General features: G+C 36.4%; 3 protein-coding genes and 1 pseudogene across 4 annotated transcripts; 2 read left to right on the forward strand and 2 right to left on the reverse strand.

Annotated features, from left to right (window-relative positions):
* Positions 1-49: 49 nt before the first annotated feature.
* Positions 50-2,391, reverse strand: LOC103325602 (pentatricopeptide repeat-containing protein At5g66520 pseudogene; annotated as a pseudogene). The gene is made up of 2 exons (XR_016125456.1): positions 478-2,391; positions 50-339 (listed from the first exon to the last, which is right to left on the reverse strand). The product of XR_016125456.1 is annotated as a pentatricopeptide repeat-containing protein At5g66520 pseudogene (transcript).
* A 144-nt stretch (positions 2,392-2,535) lies between these two features.
* LOC103325533 (pentatricopeptide repeat-containing protein At5g66520-like) lies at positions 2,536-4,098 on the reverse strand. Its single transcript, XM_008227714.3, has one exon. It carries the CDS (start codon positions 4,005-4,007, stop codon positions 2,643-2,645), a length of 1,365 nt encoding a protein of 454 aa, XP_008225936.2. The 5' UTR covers positions 4,008-4,098; the 3' UTR covers positions 2,536-2,642.
* A 6,664-nt stretch (positions 4,099-10,762) lies between these two features.
* Positions 10,763-12,216, forward strand: LOC103325603 (uncharacterized). The gene is made up of 2 exons (XM_016793024.2): positions 10,763-10,978; positions 11,100-12,216. The coding sequence occupies exons 1-2, from the start codon at positions 10,849-10,851 to the stop codon at positions 11,993-11,995; spliced, it is 1,026 nt and encodes a 341-aa protein (XP_016648510.1). The 5' UTR covers positions 10,763-10,848; the 3' UTR covers positions 11,996-12,216.
* An 831-nt stretch (positions 12,217-13,047) lies between these two features.
* On the forward strand, positions 13,048-20,885 carry LOC103325604 (Transducin/WD40 repeat-like superfamily protein). Its single transcript, XM_089048330.1, has 13 exons — positions 13,048-13,312; positions 13,400-13,521; positions 14,260-14,403; positions 14,617-14,747; positions 16,746-16,979; positions 17,201-17,379; positions 17,848-17,948; positions 18,690-18,845; positions 19,290-19,345; positions 19,432-19,489; positions 19,876-19,996; positions 20,075-20,185; positions 20,268-20,885. The coding sequence occupies exons 1-13, from the start codon at positions 13,303-13,305 to the stop codon at positions 20,384-20,386; spliced, it is 1,542 nt and encodes a 513-aa protein (XP_088904456.1). The 5' UTR covers positions 13,048-13,302; the 3' UTR covers positions 20,387-20,885.
* Positions 20,886-21,804: the final 919 nt, after the last annotated feature.

Below are 21,804 nucleotides of genomic sequence, written 5' to 3' on the forward strand. Positions count from 1 at the left end.
AGGACAGTTACACATTCGTCTTTTCTTAATTATACTATAAAGATATTAATTCAAGAGCACCTATATATATATATATATATATATATATATATATTATTTCTGTGGATTCCAACTTCTTCAGGTCATGGCTTACATGTGAAAGAATTGGTGAAGAAACTAATACAATGTGTAAGGAAAACAAAGGGGGTGAAACATAAAAAAAAACAAATTGATTTGAAAGAAAGGAACTACCAAAAAATAAGTCCTATAATGCATTGAGGAAACAAAACCGATCAACCGTTTGCAGTTGATACAGACACCTGAAACTTGATCCATGTCCCGATGTCAATGCTCATTTACCTGGAAATGTATCCACATCAGTCAGATTCTAGCCACCATCTCATGAGTATTTGATCGACTTAGTAGTTGCTTTGCCAAACTTAGAAACCTACTTGTGGCAGAAAAATAAATATATCTGATATGTTTTCTGAAAAGTACCAATAGAGCCTTTGAGCACAGCTGCAGAGCATGAAGAAACTACTCTGCTTTTTGCTCCTCAATCTTGTTGGTCTTGATCTTACAATCTGTTAGATAAAACCTCATAACAACCAAACCTGATCAATGCATTATTCTCACTCGTAAACAAGTAAACCATCTAAACACATCGAAAACTCACCCCAAGTTAGTATCATCCATGTAAATTTCATAAGTTCCCCAACGACAGATGGAATGGAAATTTTCTACTAGACTACTATCCACTTCTAACAAAACTAGAGCCCCTGACCTTCCTCACATGTTGGTTGACCATTAAATTCCTCACTCTTTCTGCATCATCCCACTTCCCACCCAAAGCATACAAATCTGAGATAAGAGAATAAACCCCACCATCGTTATCTGGTTTTACCATCTTCATGACCTGCTCAACCACTCGTTCGGCCATCTCAAACTGTTTATGCTCCTTACAAGCACATAAAAAAGCACTCCAGACAACAACATTGGGTTCAAATCTCATTTTCTTAATAACCTCATAAGCTTCCTCTAACAGTCCTGCCTTGCCATACAAATCAACCATGCATCCATAATGATGAATTTGAGGCTCCAAGCCACTTTCTTCAATCAACTTGAAATATTTTCGGCCCTCCTCAACTAGTCCTGTATGCACACAAGCACTAAGAATTCCTGTGAAAGTCAATTCGTTAGGTCTTACACCAGATTTTTGCATCATCTCAAACAAAGACAACGCTGCTTTGCTGTAGCCATGTTGTGCCGATCCACAAATCAATGCAGTCCAAGTCATGACATTCCTTTCTTGCATCAATTCAAAAACCCCTGCAGCTCCCTTCAAAAACCCACACTTAGCATACATGTCAACCAGAACTGTACCAATCTCCACATTCAACTCCCATCCATTCTTGACCATAAACCCATGAACTGATTTCCCCACAAGCAACCCAAGATGACCCAGGTGGGCACAACCGGATAAAACTGAGCCTGCAGTCACTTGGTCAGGTTTTAAACCTCCATCCATTACCATATCCCGAAAGACTGACAGCCCATACTCTTGATTGCCATTGTTCACATGCAGTGATCATGGCAGACCATGATGCAACATCTCTCAGTGGCATTTCCTCAAAAACCAAACGTGCTCTCTCTACATCCCTCGACCTCGAATACCCTGCAATCATCGTGTTCCACGTGACCGTGTTCTTCTCAGGCATTTCATCGAACAGTACACAGGCATCCACGAACGAGACAACAACGTACGCGTGGAGAAGTGAAGTGGCCACATAAACATGATTGCCAAAGCCAAGTTTCATGATATGGGCATGGAGGTGTTGAATGATTTCATGATTCCTTAACTGGGTACATGATTTTAGCGTATAGAGCATGGAAAAACTATCAAAAGGAACAGACTGACGGTGCATTTGAGAGTAGATATGAAAAGCTTTTTGGGGGGAAGAAGCATTTCGTATAGCCGAAGCCCAAGAATTGAAGCTTTTGAAGAAAAAATAAAAGGCGTGGTTAGTGGGTCTTATTAGACGGTTGGAGAGCGACACAACGATGGATTGCATTGCTCGTAAGCCTTGTATAGTTTCATTTGAAAAAACAAGCAGTTGGCGCGCTCTGTGTATAACGTTTTAGCTGTTTGGAAATTTTATAAATTCAAATTAAATCTTTCAGTAAATATTAAAAAGCAAAAAAAATTAAATTAAATTAAATGGAAAAGACCAAAATAATTAGTGATCCAATTGAATATCCGAGCACAACAGGGATCAAAAAGGTATTTCACCCTTTAAAAAAAAAACCTATTTTAAACTAATTGAAATCCTTTTTTGAAAAACACCTGCTTTAATTTAGGGTTTAGGGTTGAGAATAAAAAAGGGATGAAGTTAGTATGGCAGTTGCTTGGCAAATTGAAATGGATGAGCCATCTTGGGAATTGATATCAAGCTTTCGAGGAAGCTGCAGAAAAGTCAGGTTGCAACTCAGAACTACTCCTCAATCAGATTGGAGCATCCAACTGTTGGCCCAAATCCCAAATTCCAACAAATCCTATGACAATCAAAGCAAAGGATGTTATTATTGCGATCAATCTAACAAAACAAATGAGCCATCTTAACAAATTGAAAGCTCAACCCAAGTTAATATCATCCAGGTAAATCTCATGGGTTGCCCGAGGACAGATGGAATGTTAACATTCTACTATCCGTTCTAACAAACCTAGAGCCCTTAACCGTCCTCGCATTTTGCTTGACCATGAAGTTCCTCACTCTGTCAGCATCATCCCACTTTCCACCCAAAGCATACAAATCCGAGATAAGAGAATAAAGCCGATCATCGTTTCCTGGTTTTACCATCTTCATGGCTTGCTCAGCTACTCTTTCCGCCATCTCGTACCGTTTATGCTTCATACAAGCAGACAAAAAAGATTCCCAGACATAAATATCTGGTTCATGTCTCATTTTCTTAATTACCTCATAAGCTTCTTCTAACAGTCCTGCCTTACAATACAAATGGACCATGCATCCATAATGCTGAATTGTAGGCTCCAAGCCACTTTCTTCCATCAACTTGAAGTATTTGCGCCCCTCCTCTACTAGTCCTTTGTGCATACAAGCACTAAGAATTCCTGTGAAAGTCTGTTCACTAGGTCTCACACCGGCTTGTTGCATCTTCCCAAACAAGGAAAATGCTGCTCTGCTGCAGCCATGTTGTGCTGATCCACAAATCAATGCAGTCCAAGACATGACACTTCTTTCTTGCATCAATTCAAAAACCCTTGCAGCTCCTTTCAAAGACCTACACTTAGCATACATGTCAACCAATGTGGTGCCAAGTTCCACATTCAACTCCCAGTGATTCTTGACCATAAACCCATGAACTGATTTCCCCAACAACAGCCCATGGGTACCCATGCGGGCACAAGAGGATAAAACTGAGACTGCAATCCCTCCGTCAGGTCTTATACCTTCGTTCTCATTCATTACCATACTCCGAAAGAGCAATAAGGCATGCTTATGATTGCCATTTTGCACGTACCCACTGATCATGGCAGAAAATGAAGCGATATCTCTCAATGGCATTTCCTCAAAAACCAAACGCGCTCTCTTTACATCCCCAGATCTCAAATACCCAGAAATCATTGTATTCCAGGTGACCGTGTTCTTGTCAGGCATTTCATCGAACAGTACACAGGCATCTTCAAGCGAGGCAGTAGAGTGCGCATTGAGGAGTGCACTGGCCACATATAGATCAGATCTAAAGCCAAGTTTAAGGATGTGGGCATGGAGATGTTGAATGACTGCATCGCTCTTCAATTGGGTGCATGATTTCAGCGTAAGGAGCATGGAGAAGCTATCGAAACGAACAGATTGACGTTGCATTTGACAGTAGATACCCAAAGCTTCATGGGGGGAAGGAGCATTTCGTATAGCTTTAACCCATGAATTAAAATTTTGGACAAACCAACAAGAGGCATGGTTTCTGGGTTTGATCAGATGGTTAGACAGATTGACCAAGGATTGCATTGTTTGTTTAGTTTCGTAGGAAAATTAGAGCTGCTCTATGCATAACGCTTTACATACATTGCTCTCCTCTCTTTCCTCCCATTCCCATGTAACACTCATTTTAAAAAATAAACTCAAATAAAAAATAAAGAATAATGTTACTTTTACCACATTTGTATATCACATCTTTACTTTATACCATCTTAAGTGGCAGATGAGGTGGGCAGCCACATCAATTAAAATTATTTAATATTTTCTTTTCTTTTATGATTTATTCCAATATTTATTTTTCTAATTGTCCTAATTAAAATACACTTAATTGATTTAATTGATGTGGCATATAATATTGACGTGCCACATCATATAGTATAGAAATGTGGGATAAAAATGTAATAAGTGTAGCATTACTAAAAAATAAAACACTAAAAGGGAATATTACTTCGATATAAAAAGCCTGGAATATCAAATCAACTGTAGGATATAAAAAGCTCAACCAACTGAACTATCATTTATTGGTTAAATATTACCAATAATTTTATATTAAAGGCAATCTCACGAGTTTAGAACCACATGTTTGAGGCTACAATTTTGTAATATAAGTTTAATGGTAGAGAGTCGGGATCCAAAGTGTGTATAAATTCAAAATATAAGAGTGGCACAAATTATGTGACCCAAACTCCAAAAATTCCTTTCAAGTTTGTGTAAAACTTACAAAGGTATGTGTGATTCCTTAGTAAGTTTTTAAGATGTTAGTACCCTAAGGACTTGTTTGGTAGGGAGGCCTAGACTTTATTAGATAAATGCTTATATTTTGTGTGCATTGAAGGCATAATATGGATATGTTGCCTAACTTGGAGGAAGAATGGAGACTATCTATAAGAAGTTAATGACTAAAATTTATCCCCCTAATCCCCTTGAAATTAGTGGGATTATGAGGGATAAGTTTTAGTCATTAACCTCTTATGAATAGTCTTTCTTCGTCCTCCGAATTAGACAACAATATCCATATTATGTCTTGATTGCACATAAAATGTAGACATTTTGCTAGTCTAATCTAATCTTCCCCAACAAACGAGACCTAAATACCAAGTCTAGTTCCATGCCGTCACATGTGTGAGCGGGTGTAATTTTGATAATTGAGAATGTGAAAGAATCTAGTAAAACAGTTGCTATCTCCGTGATATTTCTATGCCCTAAAAAAGACAAGCGATGAACCTTTTGGTTTTTTTTTATCAAAACAAGCGATGAACTAGTCCATCAATTTTCTCACATACCCAATTGAGAATTAGCATGACATAAACTGAAAGCAGCCAGAATTATACAAATATCCATAGCTGAAATGGGCTTTCTGGAACAGAATATGGGCTTTTTGGATTCAATGCAACCATAAAATAATGACTTGATGCGTTGGTCACTACTTGCAACAAAACATAAAAAATCTAGAGACTGTTTATATATTAATGGATTTAATAGATGTCAAGAAATCATTGGCTGCTGATCAAATTAGACAGCATATAATTGAAGTGTAAACTTTGATTATCACTTGAACACTTCATCTGTCCTTATCCCCCTTTTTTTCCCCAGTTGCTCCAAAGCTGGATGGAACTACTATTTATTTATTTATGTCTTTTCAGTAGTTGTATCTGCCACTTCTCAGATCCTTCTTTCCAAAACCCAATTGGTGTGCAGAAGATTTATCCACCTATGAATTATAGTTTATTTCAATTTGTATATCAGGAAATTATAGACGCATATGATAGCAGGTGCCATCATTTGTGTAATATTGCTGCTGCTTGGGGCCATGAGCTGTTATGTTTATACCTGCAATTTTTATTGATCATGTTTACAAGACATTGACAAGCTTAAGAGATCTATCAAAACTCAGCATATCCCAAAAACAACAATCATATATTTTGAGTTGCAAGATCAGAAGTTCTTACCTAATGACTTAAAAATGACACGAAATAAGCTGCCGACATCGACCGGAATGTTCTACAAATGCATAAATGGAAATGGTCACATGACACTGCTACATCGATATAACCCTAGAAGGAAATTAGGCCCGTATGGATCCTATGATTGGATTTTGAATTTAGATTTCTGATCTATGAATTTTCGCAGCTGATGTAGCACACAAGGGGGGGCAATGATGGTCAATGACTCCTTGCAATATATCAAAGAAAAGTCTTCGGAATAGAGACATGCAGTGAGACAAGTAACAGCAGAAGGAAAATGTTGTAGAAGAAAAGTTATGAAAAGGAGTGGGGGTTATTAGGGCAACTAATTAATCATAATAATTTGATCCATGAACAGTAAGTAGATTGATATTTTTTTAGTAGTGGGTTTAATCAAGCTTGTTTTGGCTTTTGCACATAAAATTTCTTCGAAGTGATGATCATTAAAATTGATCAGGGCCAAAAGAAGAAGGAAGGATGATTATGGAAACTGTCGGTAACATTACTATATACAGTGAAGTTTATAATGGACTGGTGGTCCATCATTCTAATTAAATATTGGTGATGATCATGGAAAATTTAGTTGACCATTTACTGCATAAAAAGCCCGGATTATGATTTTGCCTCCCTTAAGCATAGGAATTAAAAATTCTAAACATACTCTCTTTCTTTTGTCGAGAACTTTCCCTTTTGAAAAGAGCGATAGCATACTACAATGATGCTAGGACTCGAACTCATGACCTTTCTTGAAAGAGCAATTACTCTAAACCATTAAACTAATGGTTCTTTGCATAAACCTATTTAATTAATTTGCCAAGGCTTGAGCATAATTTGTGTATAAACCCCAAAAGGAAGACAGTAAACAGTAAACCGATGACTCATACAAAACAACAAAAGAATAAAAGGGTTGAAAAAAGTTGGGGATGATTTAACTTGTGAACTTGTGATGAGGGGCGTGCTGCTGTCTGTTCTGTTCAGCCATGGGAAACACGCAGATCTGATAAATATTTGGTTTTGGATTAATATACACTTATTCATTATACCTTTGAAAAAATTGGGGATGAAATGCTGTTTCTGACGTAAGTTGGTATATTGAGGTACTTAAGCCTGTTCCCATTAGCTTCCACTAGCAAACAACGTATATCAACCTTATATATTCCTCCCCGTACAGGCATAACCTAGATAGACAAATAGAGTGACATACAACAATACATGTAGATGCAACCCCACTTTTGCACTTGCAAACCAACAAACTAAGAAGTGAAGAACAAATATCGAATTCAAGAGACCCTAATTCTAAGAGCATTCATAATAGGCTTCCTAAATCACTTTCTTAGACAACTTTTAGGGAGAAATTGAAAAAATACAACTTCAACTATGTTTCTTATTCACATCTAAAATAGAAAAACCTCTAGGAGCTTTTATATCTGATGAGAGAGAAATGACTCATAATCACTTCCTATAATTTAATGCTGCTTTATTTAATGAGTATATCAAATCTTTAATTAATGTTAATTATTTTTGAATAAAGATAGACCAATTAAAAAAGAGTAATAACATTTATGACTCGCTAAACTAGAGAACATGATTGGAGTTTAAATTTTTTAGAGAGCTCTTAAAATAACTTTTAGAGATTTTCTATTCAAACCTCACACTTCTCTTAGTTCACCCCACGTTCTAAGTTTCACCACAACTTTTAATTTAAATTTTCACAATTTCTAAGGAAAACCTCATTATCTTCCCAAACTACCATTAAATACACCACAAACTAAAAAAATAAGAACTAAAAGAGATTTTCTATTTAAACCCCACAATTTCTTTGTTCCTAGCAAAAAAAACACAAACAAATGAAACCCCAAATCCAAAATTTAATACTTTTTAGAGAAAGAGAACAACTTTACCTCTCTCCAAGAACTGTAACTAGAATTCTAACACTTGGGTATTGTTGAGTTGAGAGAGAGAGAGAGTTTGTAAACAAGAAGTTGGAAGGAGGTTTCTAAAACTTAATATGAAGAGTGGTAGGATGTGTGGGGTGTGTGTATAGATGTATTAGGGTTAATTATTAAGTTGGATGACCTTTTTTGTCTTTTTACACAATAATAAAACTTACAACTTAATTATTTAAGTAGTGGGGTAAATAAAGAGAAGTGCGGAGATTTAAATAGAAAATCTTTAACTTTTATATGTTTTTAGCTAAATTTTAACAAAAAAATAGTAAGCATGATTGTGGATGATCTAAGGCGTTTGGTTCTTGGGAAAAAAAGGTTTGGGAATAGGCAATCATTTTCCATGGGAAAGGAAAATGAAACCCAAGCTGGATTGAGGGACTCATTTTCCCCCCTCATTTTTTCAATCTAGACTTACCAAACATGAAAAATGAAATAATTTTCCATTCCCAAACCCCTGTTTTTTCCCGCGAACCGAACGCCTTCTTCTTATTCTGCACATGGAACTATCTAATCTTAAGCTTGTATGAGTAACCTGGTGTATCACTTGAACAGAGCAAGCTATAAATTCGGACTTGCATTGCATCTGATAAACACCAAAAAATGGTATGTAAAGAATGCACGCAAATTTTACTTCATGCTCCACAAGAAAAATGGACTTTTCGACCAAAACAAAAGAAAAAGACAAAGGGACTTTGTGAAGAAAACGAGAAAAAATTATAACTGTTCTCTCAGTGCATCAATGATGTTTTTCTCTTTAATGCGAGAAAATAACTAACAGACCATCAACAATGATGTTCACAGTGGGGCCAGGAGAGACAATTTTAACAATTGTACGTGAAAGGTGGGAATTGTGGAAAGATAAACAAGTCGGTTTCATTCGATAAGGAGAATGTGTGTGCTTTCTCTCCTCTCATTTGTCTGCTTTGCTTTTCCACGTGATTTTCTCCTCAGAAATATTAATCTATGAGGAAAAAAATGAATTAACTAAGACGGATGAATAAGGAAATGCAAGAAGGGGCAGGGAAGAAAATCATGAAAGCAAGGATATCCAATCACCATCTTCTTCGTTGACACCAAGAAAATATGATTGACAACCTCAAGCAACGGTTGAGTGAAGAAAAGATATGCCGCCTATTCTGAATATAACTGGCATCAAACATACAAATGTAGAAATTATGTCCAACAAATGATGGGGTTACCTTTAAATCATTAGGCCTTCCCTCTTCGGCCTTCCCGCATATGGACATTATCATTCATCCTCGATATATGAATCAACTGTATATGAATTTTTTGATGTGTCCGTCACACTGTTACATGATGTATAGTAGTACCCCACTCATGATATAATAAATATTATATTTATTGATAATATTTTTTTAAATATAAATCATCAACTACTCATGTTGTGACAAGTAAATTAATAACATGACCCAATCACACCCAAATATTTTCCTCTTGGATATTTGATTTTTATATTTAAATGTGCATTAGCTAAGGATATGTAACACATCACATCATTAGAGAGAGAGAGAGAGAGAATTTAATTATTAAGTAAAACAAAAAGATCAAAATCAACTTTTAATTATACTTAGGGTAAACTAATTGTTACTTACATTATGCACTGTTGCTAAACCAGCAGTTTATGCTTACTATACATATGATTAACTAAGCTTCTCATGCATGCCTAATTCATGCATATATATACCAAGTGTTTACAGATGTTATATTCCCCTTATATTATATTGAGGATTCTTCAAATAATTTTATTTGAGGATATCCTTTAGGGTCCTCTATGAATTTTTTTATCAACGATCCAAAATCATTTAATTTTTAAGTCTTCGTTCATAGATCATTCCTTGCCAAAAATTATGTAAATTAAAAATCATTAAGGGATCTAATTGGGACCAACAAAATAGACGAATACGATGCTTCAAAAAAATATTATAATAACAACAATCGAATTGAGTGGCCATATTTTTTAGGATTCAAGTGAATTTTTTGCAAAAATGATCTTTTATGGAATATCTAAAAACTAGACAATTTAGATAATTGAAATACAATGTGTGGCGGACACTACAAGGGTGTCCCTCAAATAAGATTATCTGAGAGAGATCGCTCAACTGAAGCTCCATGTTACACAAATATATACTAAATATGATCCATATAATATGAATTAATCCTCAAATCAAACAGTAATTGAAGGATGATCTTACGTTGAGAATCATCATGCTTTGTGCATTAGACACTAAGGCCATCTTCAGTCATGGACTATATCCCAAATATAGCCCTAATGCAAAACTCATCTCTAGTCATGAGCTAAATAAAATTTTGACCAAATTTGAAGGGCCACATTTGGCCCTTTAGCCTCCAACCAGCCAAATGTAGCCTAACTTTGCTTAGGCCAAATTTATAGTGAGCCTCATTCATGTGCTTTTCAACAACCAATCATTAAAGCACTCCACTCCCTTTTCAAAATAATAAAATATGAAGGACCCTAAAATATATCCTTGCATTGGAGATGGAAAAATTTAGCCTTACACTATTTTTTAAAAAATTAATATTTTGAGGGGCTAAATTTTTAGCCCTAGACTACATTTAACCTATGACTGGTGATGGCCTAACTCATACTCAAGTAAGATTCAAAATGTAACCAAAGAAAATTGTGGTAATGAGTTGAGGGAGCCATAGCTGATGAGACAGGCTAGGAAGCTAAATGAGTAAACCCAAAGTTAATTAAAGGTTCTCCTCTCTCTTTCCACCCATCTGCATCATACGTATAAAGCCAAATTGAATGAAACATATATACTTTATTAAAGCAGATATGCATCTTTTTTTTTCTAAAATTGGAGATTTCAAGAAACATATATAAGGAAAACTAGCCACGTCCAGACTAGAAGATATAAGTGCACTATACTATAGAAAGGGTTGGAACTTGGAGGGATCAATATAGCTAAGGATATGGGCCATAAATGTTGCAGTAAACAGAAAGTCAAGAGAGGACTATGGTCCCCTGAAGAAGATGAAATGCTAATCAATCACATAAACACCTATGGCCATGGTTCATGGAGCTCTATCCCAAAACTAGCTGGTAATCCCTTTCTCAATTGATTCTTTCTTATAAATTTATATAAATCTCTCCCTTAATTTCAAAGATGTCGTTTGGTGAGCTTGTTCTTTGTATGGTTTTAATTTCCTCTGTAATATTGCAGGTTTGCAGAGGTGTGGAAAGAGTTGCAGATTAAGGTGGATAAACTATTTGAGACCAGATCTCAAGAGGGGTTCATTTTCTGAGCAAGAAGAGAGAACCATCATAGATGTTCATAGGATTCTGGGCAACAAATGGGCTCAGATAGCCAAGCATTTGCCTGGTAGAACAGATAATGAAGTCAAGAATTTCTGGAACTCATGCATCAAGAAGAAGCTCATTGCACAAGGTTTAGATCCCAACACACACAATCTTCTCCCTTCTTCCAAAACTAACCATAGCACCAACAACAACATTAGTGAATGCTCATTTTATCCAACTCTGCCTAAACCCTCTTATTTTTTCCCTGTAAATTCACATGTCTCAGACACTTCCATAGACATATTGAAAGCACATTTTCAAGCATTATCTTCTATTTCCTCCTCTCCTGATACTAATCATATCAACCCTGACCACTCATTGCACGGAAGCTCAACCCTATCATCTGTCCACGAATACCGAAACCATAATACCGTTTGGACTCTGCAAGAAAAACTTAATTCAAATGCTTTCATGGAGGCCATGAATCAACCCTCAGTTGGAGCTAGTGTCCCAACCTCCTCTTGTCACTCATATCCACTATCAGAGCTTGAGATTGTAAATGAGAATTGCAAATGGGGCACTGGTAACTTTGAACCCACAAAACCTGATGAAGAAATGTTTATGCAACCGCAGGAGGAGAAGGCTTGTGAAGTGGGAATTGAAAAGGCCAATATGTTGATTGATGAGCAGACCAATATGGATGCTTCATTTGGGAGCTCTAACTCTGACTTTGATTTTGTGGAGTCTACACAATTGCCTTATGGATTGTATAATTACCATCTGAGTCCAATGATGGATCAACTTCAATGGAATGGTTAGCAACTTCAGCACTTTCCTTTTGGGGTTGGGGGGCTTTTAACATTTGCTTTTGCTTTTGTAATTTTGAGACTCTCCTCTGCAAATATTAATTTCGAAGGAGTGACATAGTGATTTTGACACACATAACAATTGTCAAATTTTAATTTAGGAGCTTAGAATATGATTTTATCCTTCTTTCTTTTCTTTTTCTTTTTCCCTTTTAGAAGAAGTCGTTGTGCAATTATGTACCAAATGTGTGCCAATCTTTTGGCTTCTCGCTGCCAATTCAACAATCGTCACTATTATCATATCATGTTTGGGGTATGGAGTTTGCCGTTGTGTTCATTTTGGATTACTAAGCCATTTTCCTTGCCACATGTTTCGTGGCTAAAAACCTTTTCTAGAGTGTATTCGTGATCGTTTATCACGACAATGCAACTAATAACATGGTCACTTTTTATACCAACACCTTTTCTAGAGTGTTTTCTTGTTTGATCAATTATCATGACAATGCAACTAAGGACATAGTCACTCTTCCATACTAGGGTGGGCTCCAGTCCCGTGCAAATATTTAGAAAAACATAACATTAGTGCTAAATTTTAGGAAGTTCACATATTGAGTGGAAATTAGTCCACCTCATTTAAGAAAAAATTAGTCCGCTCCACCAAAAGTCAAGGCCCTTAATCATTGGAATTAGACCCCGTTCACAACAACTTCTTAAATGAAAAACAATTATAGTCCACTTCTATAAAAATCATGGCTTTGCACTTACTAACTATCTTTTCACGTCAAGATAATGTAAATGTTCTGTACATTTATCCTCTCACTTGTTCCATCCAAAAGTTTATACACAAGTTTTACTAGATTAATCTCAACAAGTACACTTTCGATGAAGTACAAATTTCATGAACACGAACATGTAAGAACCAAAAACTAAAATATCATCTAGTAATCATCATAATTTGAATTTGGATAACACAATGGGCTGGTTGAAAGATCCGACCCATTTGGATTTGGGTGGACCTAAACCAACAATATGTGGTCGCAGCCCAACCTTGTCGGCCAAAAAACCTAGGCTGGACAGAAGGCCCAAAACCTATTACAATGCAGCCCTAAGATTTTCAGGGCAATCCCTCAACGTACGTCTCTCTGCTTCCGCCACCTCAGCGCTGGGCACCAACTGGCAGATTATGGCCGGGACTCGTGACCGTTTTGCATGAATCCCTCCACCGTTTCAACAGTCTTACTTCTGCTCCCTTCTTCTCTGCACTAAACAACACAAACACACAGGTTTTTCAACGTTTCTCTCTCTGTCTGTGCAAAAGCTATGGCAGGAGGTATATATATCATCCCTTCAACTTTTGTAGGTTTAATTTTTGTGGGTTCTTTTCACACTGCTGATAACAATATGAATTCGGGTTCAGAACTTCCTGGGTTTTACTATGATGCGGAAAAGAACAGGTACTTCCCCACCAAAGGTCCAATACCCGGCTCCCGTCGTGTGACTACTGCTGCTTCTTCTTCCAGCGCTCAAACACCGGCCCAGGTACACTAGTTGTTCTGCATTTGAACCCAAATTTTGTATATTTTCCCGGAGTTTTGCCTATTTTAAAGTTTGTATCTTTGTTATTTTTTTATGCTTCTCAGCTTAAATGAGCTCAGAATTGTTTCTATGGTATATGGGTTCTGGTTGAATTTGTATTTTACTGCAACTTCTTTTTCGGTTTGGGGGTGGATTGGGAGTAAAATGTTGTGTTCCACTTGCTCTGGTGATGTTCTTTAGTTTCTTATTGTGAGTTTTTCATGTCACACTGACGGGATTTTCCTGACAATTGATCATTAGAATCGAGCTAATCTCATTCCTTGAAAAAAATTTGGCATGCTGAGAATTTTCTCTGTGTTACACGTTAAAGTTGTTATCTTTTTAATGTATGGAGTGGTAAGCAGCGTAAAATCTCATGGTGATCAGGTACTCGTAGTGCAACTTTTTCTTTGGCCTTGGGTTAACATACTAATGACTTTCATCATAGATTTGCGTCCAGTGTTGTAAAGAAACTAGTGAATCCCTAAGCCTTCTGTTGTATGTATTTTCGTATGGTATTACTTATTATTCACATAGATTTACAGCAGCTGTTTCTTCCTGTTAATCTGCATCTTAAATCCCTCCATATTTATAGCTGCTGCTTATTCTTGGTTTATTTATTTATTTTTTATGCTTTTAGTTAGGCTGGTTACTATATTTTCAAAAGGACTTTAATGCTGGTTCTGATTCATCTTGTTATAGGTGAGCAATTCATGTAGGCGAACCAGAGTAAAAACTTCTAAGCTGCTTCATGACAGGGAGTTATGTGGTAATCTCATCGCTTCCAGTAAAGGAAGGTGTAACTTTTATGAGGAATTCCAAAAGGCGCAAGTATCCCATCCTGTGGTATGTTGATTTACTATAAGGCTTCATTCTAGGACTTTAAGTTCAGTTTTCCAGTTATGTTCAAATTTAGCCCATTATGATTCCAGCAATTTTTTTTCGGGTTTTACTTTCTGCTTGATTGTTTATGACCCATATCTGATAACGCAGGTTGTAATTTATATTCTGTGGGAAATTTATAATTTTATTGTTATCTCAGTGTTCTATGAATTGCAGGTTTGGAAATATCAGGGAACAAATCAATTAGGTGATGGTGCTTTGGAGCGGATCCGCATGGATGTACAGACAGGAGAGGGACTAACTGATACGGACTTTGTATTAGCAGGTGGCGCTGATGGCTCTTTAAGGTAGAATAAAGTTGCAGTCTGATGTAATTTTGCATGCATATTTTCTTGTTTTAATAATGTTTGATATGTTAAAATTTGTCATAAATTGATAATAGTTTTGGAATAAGGTATGGTAGCATGAATAAGTGATTGTGTATAGGGTTTCGAGACTTTGAAAATGGATCTGTTCTGTCAGAATAGTATGAGAACTTGTGCAGTATTTAGTTTTTTAGTTCTAAATAAATAGCATTAATGCGCTATGGCTACTGCATAATGGGGGTTGCTTTAAGACATGTATTGGGTTGCTTTAAGACATGTATTCAGGTACTCATGTATTGAAGTAAAAAAGAACCATGCATGTACAAATATAAATTCTACTACTTTCCTACTGTAGAATAAAATAAGAAGGAAGTGGTTTTGTTTCATTTTGGAGACATATGAAACAACAGAACAAAGTAGAAACTGCTCCACCTTTTGTATAGGAGCGAACTGTAGGAAATTGTCAGATGTCATTATTTCTCTAAACAGCCTGCAATCCATTTATCATGTGATAAACACAAGGTGTTGATTGGGGCCTTTATTTAAGAAGATTTTCTAATACGTGTTGTTTGAGGTATTGAAGAATTAACATAGTGTGTCTTATTGTATACGGTATTTAAGCATGTCTGAGCATGTATGTTCGGTGACAGCATTGAACATTTTTTGGTTGATTTTTGAGATTCACATATCTAGTTTCGACACGACAGTTCACATGTCAATCTGGAATGGTTCCTTTGATGGAAAGGTTTAAGAGAGTTTCTCTCCTTTCCTTTCCCTCCCAGTTTTGCTTGGAAGTATTAGCTTCAGTTGGAATTTGGATTTGGATGTCTTACTTAAGTATCCTAGATCTCCCCAACTAGTGGCTGTTGTGGGACCTAGATATATGACAATCTCCTTTCATTTATGCCATGGCATCCTCACTGAAAGAGGAATAAATGATGGCCCTTAGTAATGCAGAACACAAGCATTTACCTGCTCATAATAAGTGCTATCAGGTAGTGAGAAGGGCAGCGCCCTTTCCCTCACCATAAGGAGCGGTTGTGATAACCACGGTCTTTAAGGGACATATGGGAAATGAGCTGACTTGGCTGGCTCTGATACAACTTTAAAGACTTCTTAAAAAGCTGCAAACCAAAGCTTGTAGCATTCCTTCAATTGGCCCCTTCTTTAGAGAATTTTTTTCTTTTGTGAGGATATGAATCCACCAAAATTGTAACATGTGTGCAATGCTAAATTCTAAACCCTAAACCCAGTGTCTTATAATTCAAGTGGATTCATAACACCACATGGCTGTCACAGACAACAATCTTTTCCTTCTCCACCTTTCTACCTATTAGCTTACTAATGCTAGTGTTACCATCAATATATGTTATCGTATTACTAGCATTGGTGTTAGCATTGACATAATTCTCTACTAGAAACTTCTTTTTCCGTGACATTTGGGCCTTTGGTTTCTGTTGATAACTAAGCTTTTCTGTTAGCTCTGACGTGGTCCTAAGTGATTTCATTCCACCGTGGGGTTGTCAACAAGTACTTTCAACAATTTTCCATTGTGAGATGAGGCCCTGCTGAGTACTTTGACCCCATAAAATCCGTGCTCCTTACTTGCAGTGCTCTTGCTGATTAATGGCACTAATGTCTCCTAGACTGTGAGATTGATCAATGCTACTGTTTGTAGTCCATATAGTGTGGAAATGCCACGCACTCTAAGTTCTTCTTTGTGCTGTTTTGAAAAGCACCATCTCAAATTCTCTTTATGTGCATCATGTTTTAGAGTGGTTTATATATTTATTTCTAGTTTTTTGTTTTTTTCCAATGACATAGTTTCAATTTCTGTCTTAATCTGCTTGTTACTATGATATGAGTATCGGTGTTTATTTGTATTACACGTGTCTTTTGGAATTCTTATCCTATGGTTCTTGGCATCTCTATTTCCAAATAAGTTATTACTAATCTCTCTGAAATATGATGCTCTTGCAGTATTTTTGAAGTTGGGAAAGTTGGGCAGGGTCTTGAGTACGGGATGAAATGTAAGGCAGATCGTGTCTGGCCACTGTTGAACGAAAGTCAACTAGAGTGTAGTGAAGTGCCTGGGCACATATGGAGACCAGCTCAAGCTACACCACGAATGCCATCGAATATATCTCGTATAAAATTGTTTGGAAAGCAGTCTCCTGGCACAGAAGATGAAAGCTCACGCACCCAGCATATGTTGTATCCTTTCATACATTATCAGACTTCTTCTTCTTCTTACTGTTTAATATAGAATACAAGTTTGATGCTTGTGCATGCACACATGTATTTGTTGGACTTAAAACTCTTACAATACTTTCTAGACCTTCTTAGCTTATCCGAAAAAGTTTCCAGTATGTATCTTATTGAAGAAAAAACTAATCTTTACTTCTGCAAAGCCTTAACACGAAAAAAAAAAACAGGGTATCAACGTTGGGATGTGAGAGGGCTGGTGGGAGTCTTGTGGTTATTAACCTTGTTGAACTACTAAATTTTAATCCAAATAGGCTTGTCTTAAGGCGAAACATTTATGAGATTGCAACTTTCAACTGCACTATTTGGACTGCAGATTGTGAACCTGATGGGAGTCGTGCAGTGATTGGTAAGTACTATTTCCTTTTTATATCATTATATTTTAAACTGTGTTAGTCATGATTCATGGTAGCTTTAATGTTCTCTTATTTGCGGGTTAATACAATATGATCCTCTGGCTTGAAAAATTTAGTGCATGCACACACACAGAGTTCTTGGATATGATACCCAAAATTCAATACTTGCACACTCTGGTTCGAAAAATTCAGCGCACACATCTCTCTCTCTCTCTCTCTCTCTCTCTCTCTATATATATATATATATATATATGTTGGCATTTGATTTCTGATCATTGTGACATAAAGACATTTCGATAATCAACTGCTCCCCTTGCTGTTTTGAACTTATACTGGAGTAATTTGCTTTCTTTCCTGCTTTGGTGTTGCTAATGCTGCTGGTATGCATAATATGCTTGAAGGCAACAGTTTTTCAGAAGTGTAAATGCTATTGTTAAGAAAATTTATTTTGTTTGTTATAGGAACCAACCTGGGAGCTGCTTTGGTGGATTTGGAAACTGGGAGGGCATCATGGCTGTTACGCAGTAAAAGTGATGTTTTGGCACAACAACTCGTTCACTCGGTAATTTATTAGTCTTGTTTCTACTATTAATAATTAATATTAGGATTACTGTATTCTTGTTGTTCTTGGATAAATAATTATTGGTGAGTTATTATTCTTCTTTGATAATTCAGAAGTATCTAACTATTCTATACCACTTTTCCCTATCTTTACTACTTTTAGAAGATATCTACATATTTGGCAAATGTGTTGCTGGAAGTAAGCTGGTCTGCTGTGGAACAGTAGTGAGATGCACATGCATCCAGTTACCTTTTAGTTGCAGCTCGAAGCAATAATTCAAAATTGGTTGAAATCAATTGGCTTTTCATGAGCCAGTTCTAGTAGCAATGTCAGCTAATGGTCAAGGAATCAGATGCTACACTCTGGTCAAGTTTGTGGAAACTCTAAGAAATTTTACCTTAATGTCTAGGTTATTGAGGGAAAATTTTCAGGTCCATGTGGTATGTTGCCACTGCCCTCTATGGTCCTTCCTATAGTATTGACACAGATTATAAAGCTTAATTATTTCAGACTGTTAACTAAACACTATGCTTTATGGTTTTGATAAGTTAAATAGGCTCACTGCTTTTAAAATAATGTTCCCATTCTGGAGGTGCTGTGCAAATATGCATGGTTAAGGATAGAAAGATTCATATTTTAAAGTATCCAGAGGTTTGCTGATTCGTTTTGACTATCTAAACTTTTTTGTGTAGTAACTTCTTTTATATGGTTTTTGGAACTCGTCTTTGTTTATTATTGTAGGGAAATGCTGTTTTATGCGGACTCAGAAATGGAGCAATTGCAACAGTTGATGTTCGTGAGAAACAGGAAGCATTTCCTGCAAGACAAGTTAGACATAGAATGCGCCCCTCACCTTTGGATAACACTCTTGGAAAATCTAGTAAACAATCATTTAAGGTATAATGCTCATTGTTGGCATAACAAACTGCAATTTCTTTTTGGTTCCTTTTTTTTTCCCTCTTTCCTTCAGAAATCTTCAGAAAGAATTGTTATACCATGATTTTACAACGCAAGCAATTTCCATAAATCATTGCTTTAAATTTCGTAAGTATGTTTAGCATAAAAAAAAGGTGTAGCTATAGCAGGAGCTTCTGTAACTCAAAAAATTTTCAATTCTTTTCTTTGACATAACATCTTGTTCTTTTCCTCCAGGTGGAAATTTTTTCTAACGGAAGTATTTTAGTTTAATGTGGAGCTGTTTTATTAATGTCTTTGCCCATCAGGGATGTGTCTGTCCCATGAAGCAGCTTATTGTTTTTTAATGAATATTTGCTCTTCTGGGTAAAATTTAAAACTGCAAATGGTTATCCAGCTTTTTTTTAATTTTTTGTGGTTGTGCAGCTTTCCAGAAATATGAATCCTTCTCATAGCACTAAAATGCCTTCATCTATTGCAAGGTTAGTAGGCTTTATCATTTCATAAGATGGTTTTGTTCTTTAATGTTTTTCATCTTGTGCTCACTCTGTTTGTTTTGATACTCCAGTTTGGTATCGCTTCGGTTTGATGACCAGTACTTCTTGGCAAGCTCCATGGATGGAACAGTTAATGTTTATTTCAAGCTTTTTTTAGATACTAACTTATTCAGTGTGTTTGTTTGTATGATCCGCAGCACTGGTCTTTACATATGTAACACTCGAAAAGCATCCATAAGAATATGAAATTTTTACATAGTACTGGTCTTCATAGACATATTCCCATGTACCTCTCAACACAACAGATATCTGGCAATCAACTAAAATTATAGAGAGCCAATTTTCTCAAAGGAAAAAAACTGGGATAATGTCTAGATAGTAGGTACTAGCTAATTCATTACATATATCCTTAAGGAAAAGCAAAAAAAGTAAAAAAATCTCAAATCTGGTTATTATTGCAGTGGTTGCTGAACGATTTTGGTCAATGTCACTCTGACTATTTCTTGTTTTTGCAGGTGAAGCTTTATGACCAACGGATAATCCAAAGAGGAGCTGTACAATCTTATGAGGGGCATGTGAATTCCCATACTCGTATGCAGCTTGGAGTTGACCCATCTGAGAGATTTTTTATGTCAGGTGAATATCATTATTGTGTATGCCATTTATTTTGGCAAGTTCTATCCTTTGAGTTTCTCTTATATATATTTCTTTTAGGTGGAGAGGACTGCAATTTACGAATTTGGAGTATCAAGTCTGGTGAACTGCTTTTTGAGGATAAATTCTCTAAAACAGTCCCCTCAACTGTGTGCTGGCGGAACGCTGAACGTACCCTCTATTTCTCTTGTGCTCTCATTCTTATTGTCATTTTCTCCATTTTATTGACCTTCAGTTTTCTACTCCTCCATAGGGTTTAACGGAGAGCAGGATGAAAGGCGAAGCTATGAATACCTTGATGCCAAAACTTATGGTTTGGGGGCATGGATTGGATCGCGTGAAGGACTATTTTACATGCACTGGCAAGTGTGAGGTGTGCAAGAGTGTTCTCAAGAATGCTTTTACAAATGTGCAAAGATTGGCCTTTCTTTTTGTACGGATGCTTGAGTGCAGCAATTTGAATGCTCACCATACAGGAACGCATTTCTGAGCTGAAACACATGGCAATGCTGGTGTGAGGAGATATGAACAAGGTACAAGTTATGATTTTGACCTTTTTCAACTGAGACTTCGAAACTGTTGGCCTTGAGGAAGACCACCGCAAAATTTCCTAGATGGTAATAGTAGCGGAAGCTGCTTGCCAATTTTTCTAAGGTTTCCATTGTAAAGATAGAAAGCTGGTACATAGTGTGAGTCTGAAAATGGTATTTATGTGAGGGCTTGTAGCTTCGGTGGTTGAGAGCATTTATCCTCGTTCAATGCCAAAGTTCAAATCCTCTCTCTCCCCCTTTGGGCTCCCTTGTAACAACAAAATGGTACTTTGTACATTGATTTTGTGAAATTCAGTAAAGTGAAAATATTACTACTTCAATTTCTCATTGCCTAATTTTTCTAACTTGTCAATTTCAAAAACGAAAGAATTAAACCATGTGCTGCGAATGGATGGTACTTGTGATTGTTTTAAATGATACATCTGAATTTTTTTTATTTTTTTGGGTTAGAACAGAACATAAAAGTCGAAGATATTCTATAATGAACTGCAAATATCCAGTATGCATGCATGCATGTCATGTGTATATAGTTCTACTCTTTATCTCTGGAGAGGACCTTGGTTGGCTGGGGCCACTTATGATAAAGCAAGCTATGAAAAGACTTTGATCGCTTTGATAACTTTGATCAAAGGAGACAAGCCATTCTTTTGATCTCTTTAATCTTTATTGGATGACTTGACTGCTGGTGTTTTCAATTTTTTTTTTTTTTTTAAATCTTTTGGGAACTATACCAAGAGTTTTTCATAGGGCTGGCAGACCATATAGGCTTGTTTGAGTCTTTGGCACAAAAGTTTCTTAAAGTGATAAACTCACTCAAAATCAAAAGTGAAGACAGAATGATGCTTTGATTGCCAAAAGCTAACCACTTACCTCCTCCTCTAGACAATAACACCATCTCTCTCTCTCTCTCTCTCTCGTAGAGAGATGGGAATATAATTAGGAAATCTTTGTGTCTCTGTCTTGACTTAAACATGCTTTCTGAGAGGTATTTTTTAGGATGATGAAGTATGCAGTGCATATATCACTTTCCTCTAATATATTATTGATGAAGATATCTACTCAATTTTCACAGTACAATAGATTAACTTCTAACTTTATTTAAATTGAAAGGGAGGAGCCAAAATGAGAAGAGACATCACTTGCATTGTTCATCTCTTATCATCCATCATTCATGATCTAAGACTGCACCCTCTCATTGTGCAAGCAACTCAGTGAGCTAACAAATAATCGACATGTGAA

Source organism: Prunus mume, linkage group LG3, assembly GCF_029339155.1.
Source record: "Prunus mume cultivar Tortuosa linkage group LG3, ASM2933915v1, whole genome shotgun sequence".
In the NCBI taxonomy this organism is placed as follows: Eukaryota; Viridiplantae; Streptophyta; class Magnoliopsida; order Rosales; family Rosaceae; genus Prunus; species Prunus mume.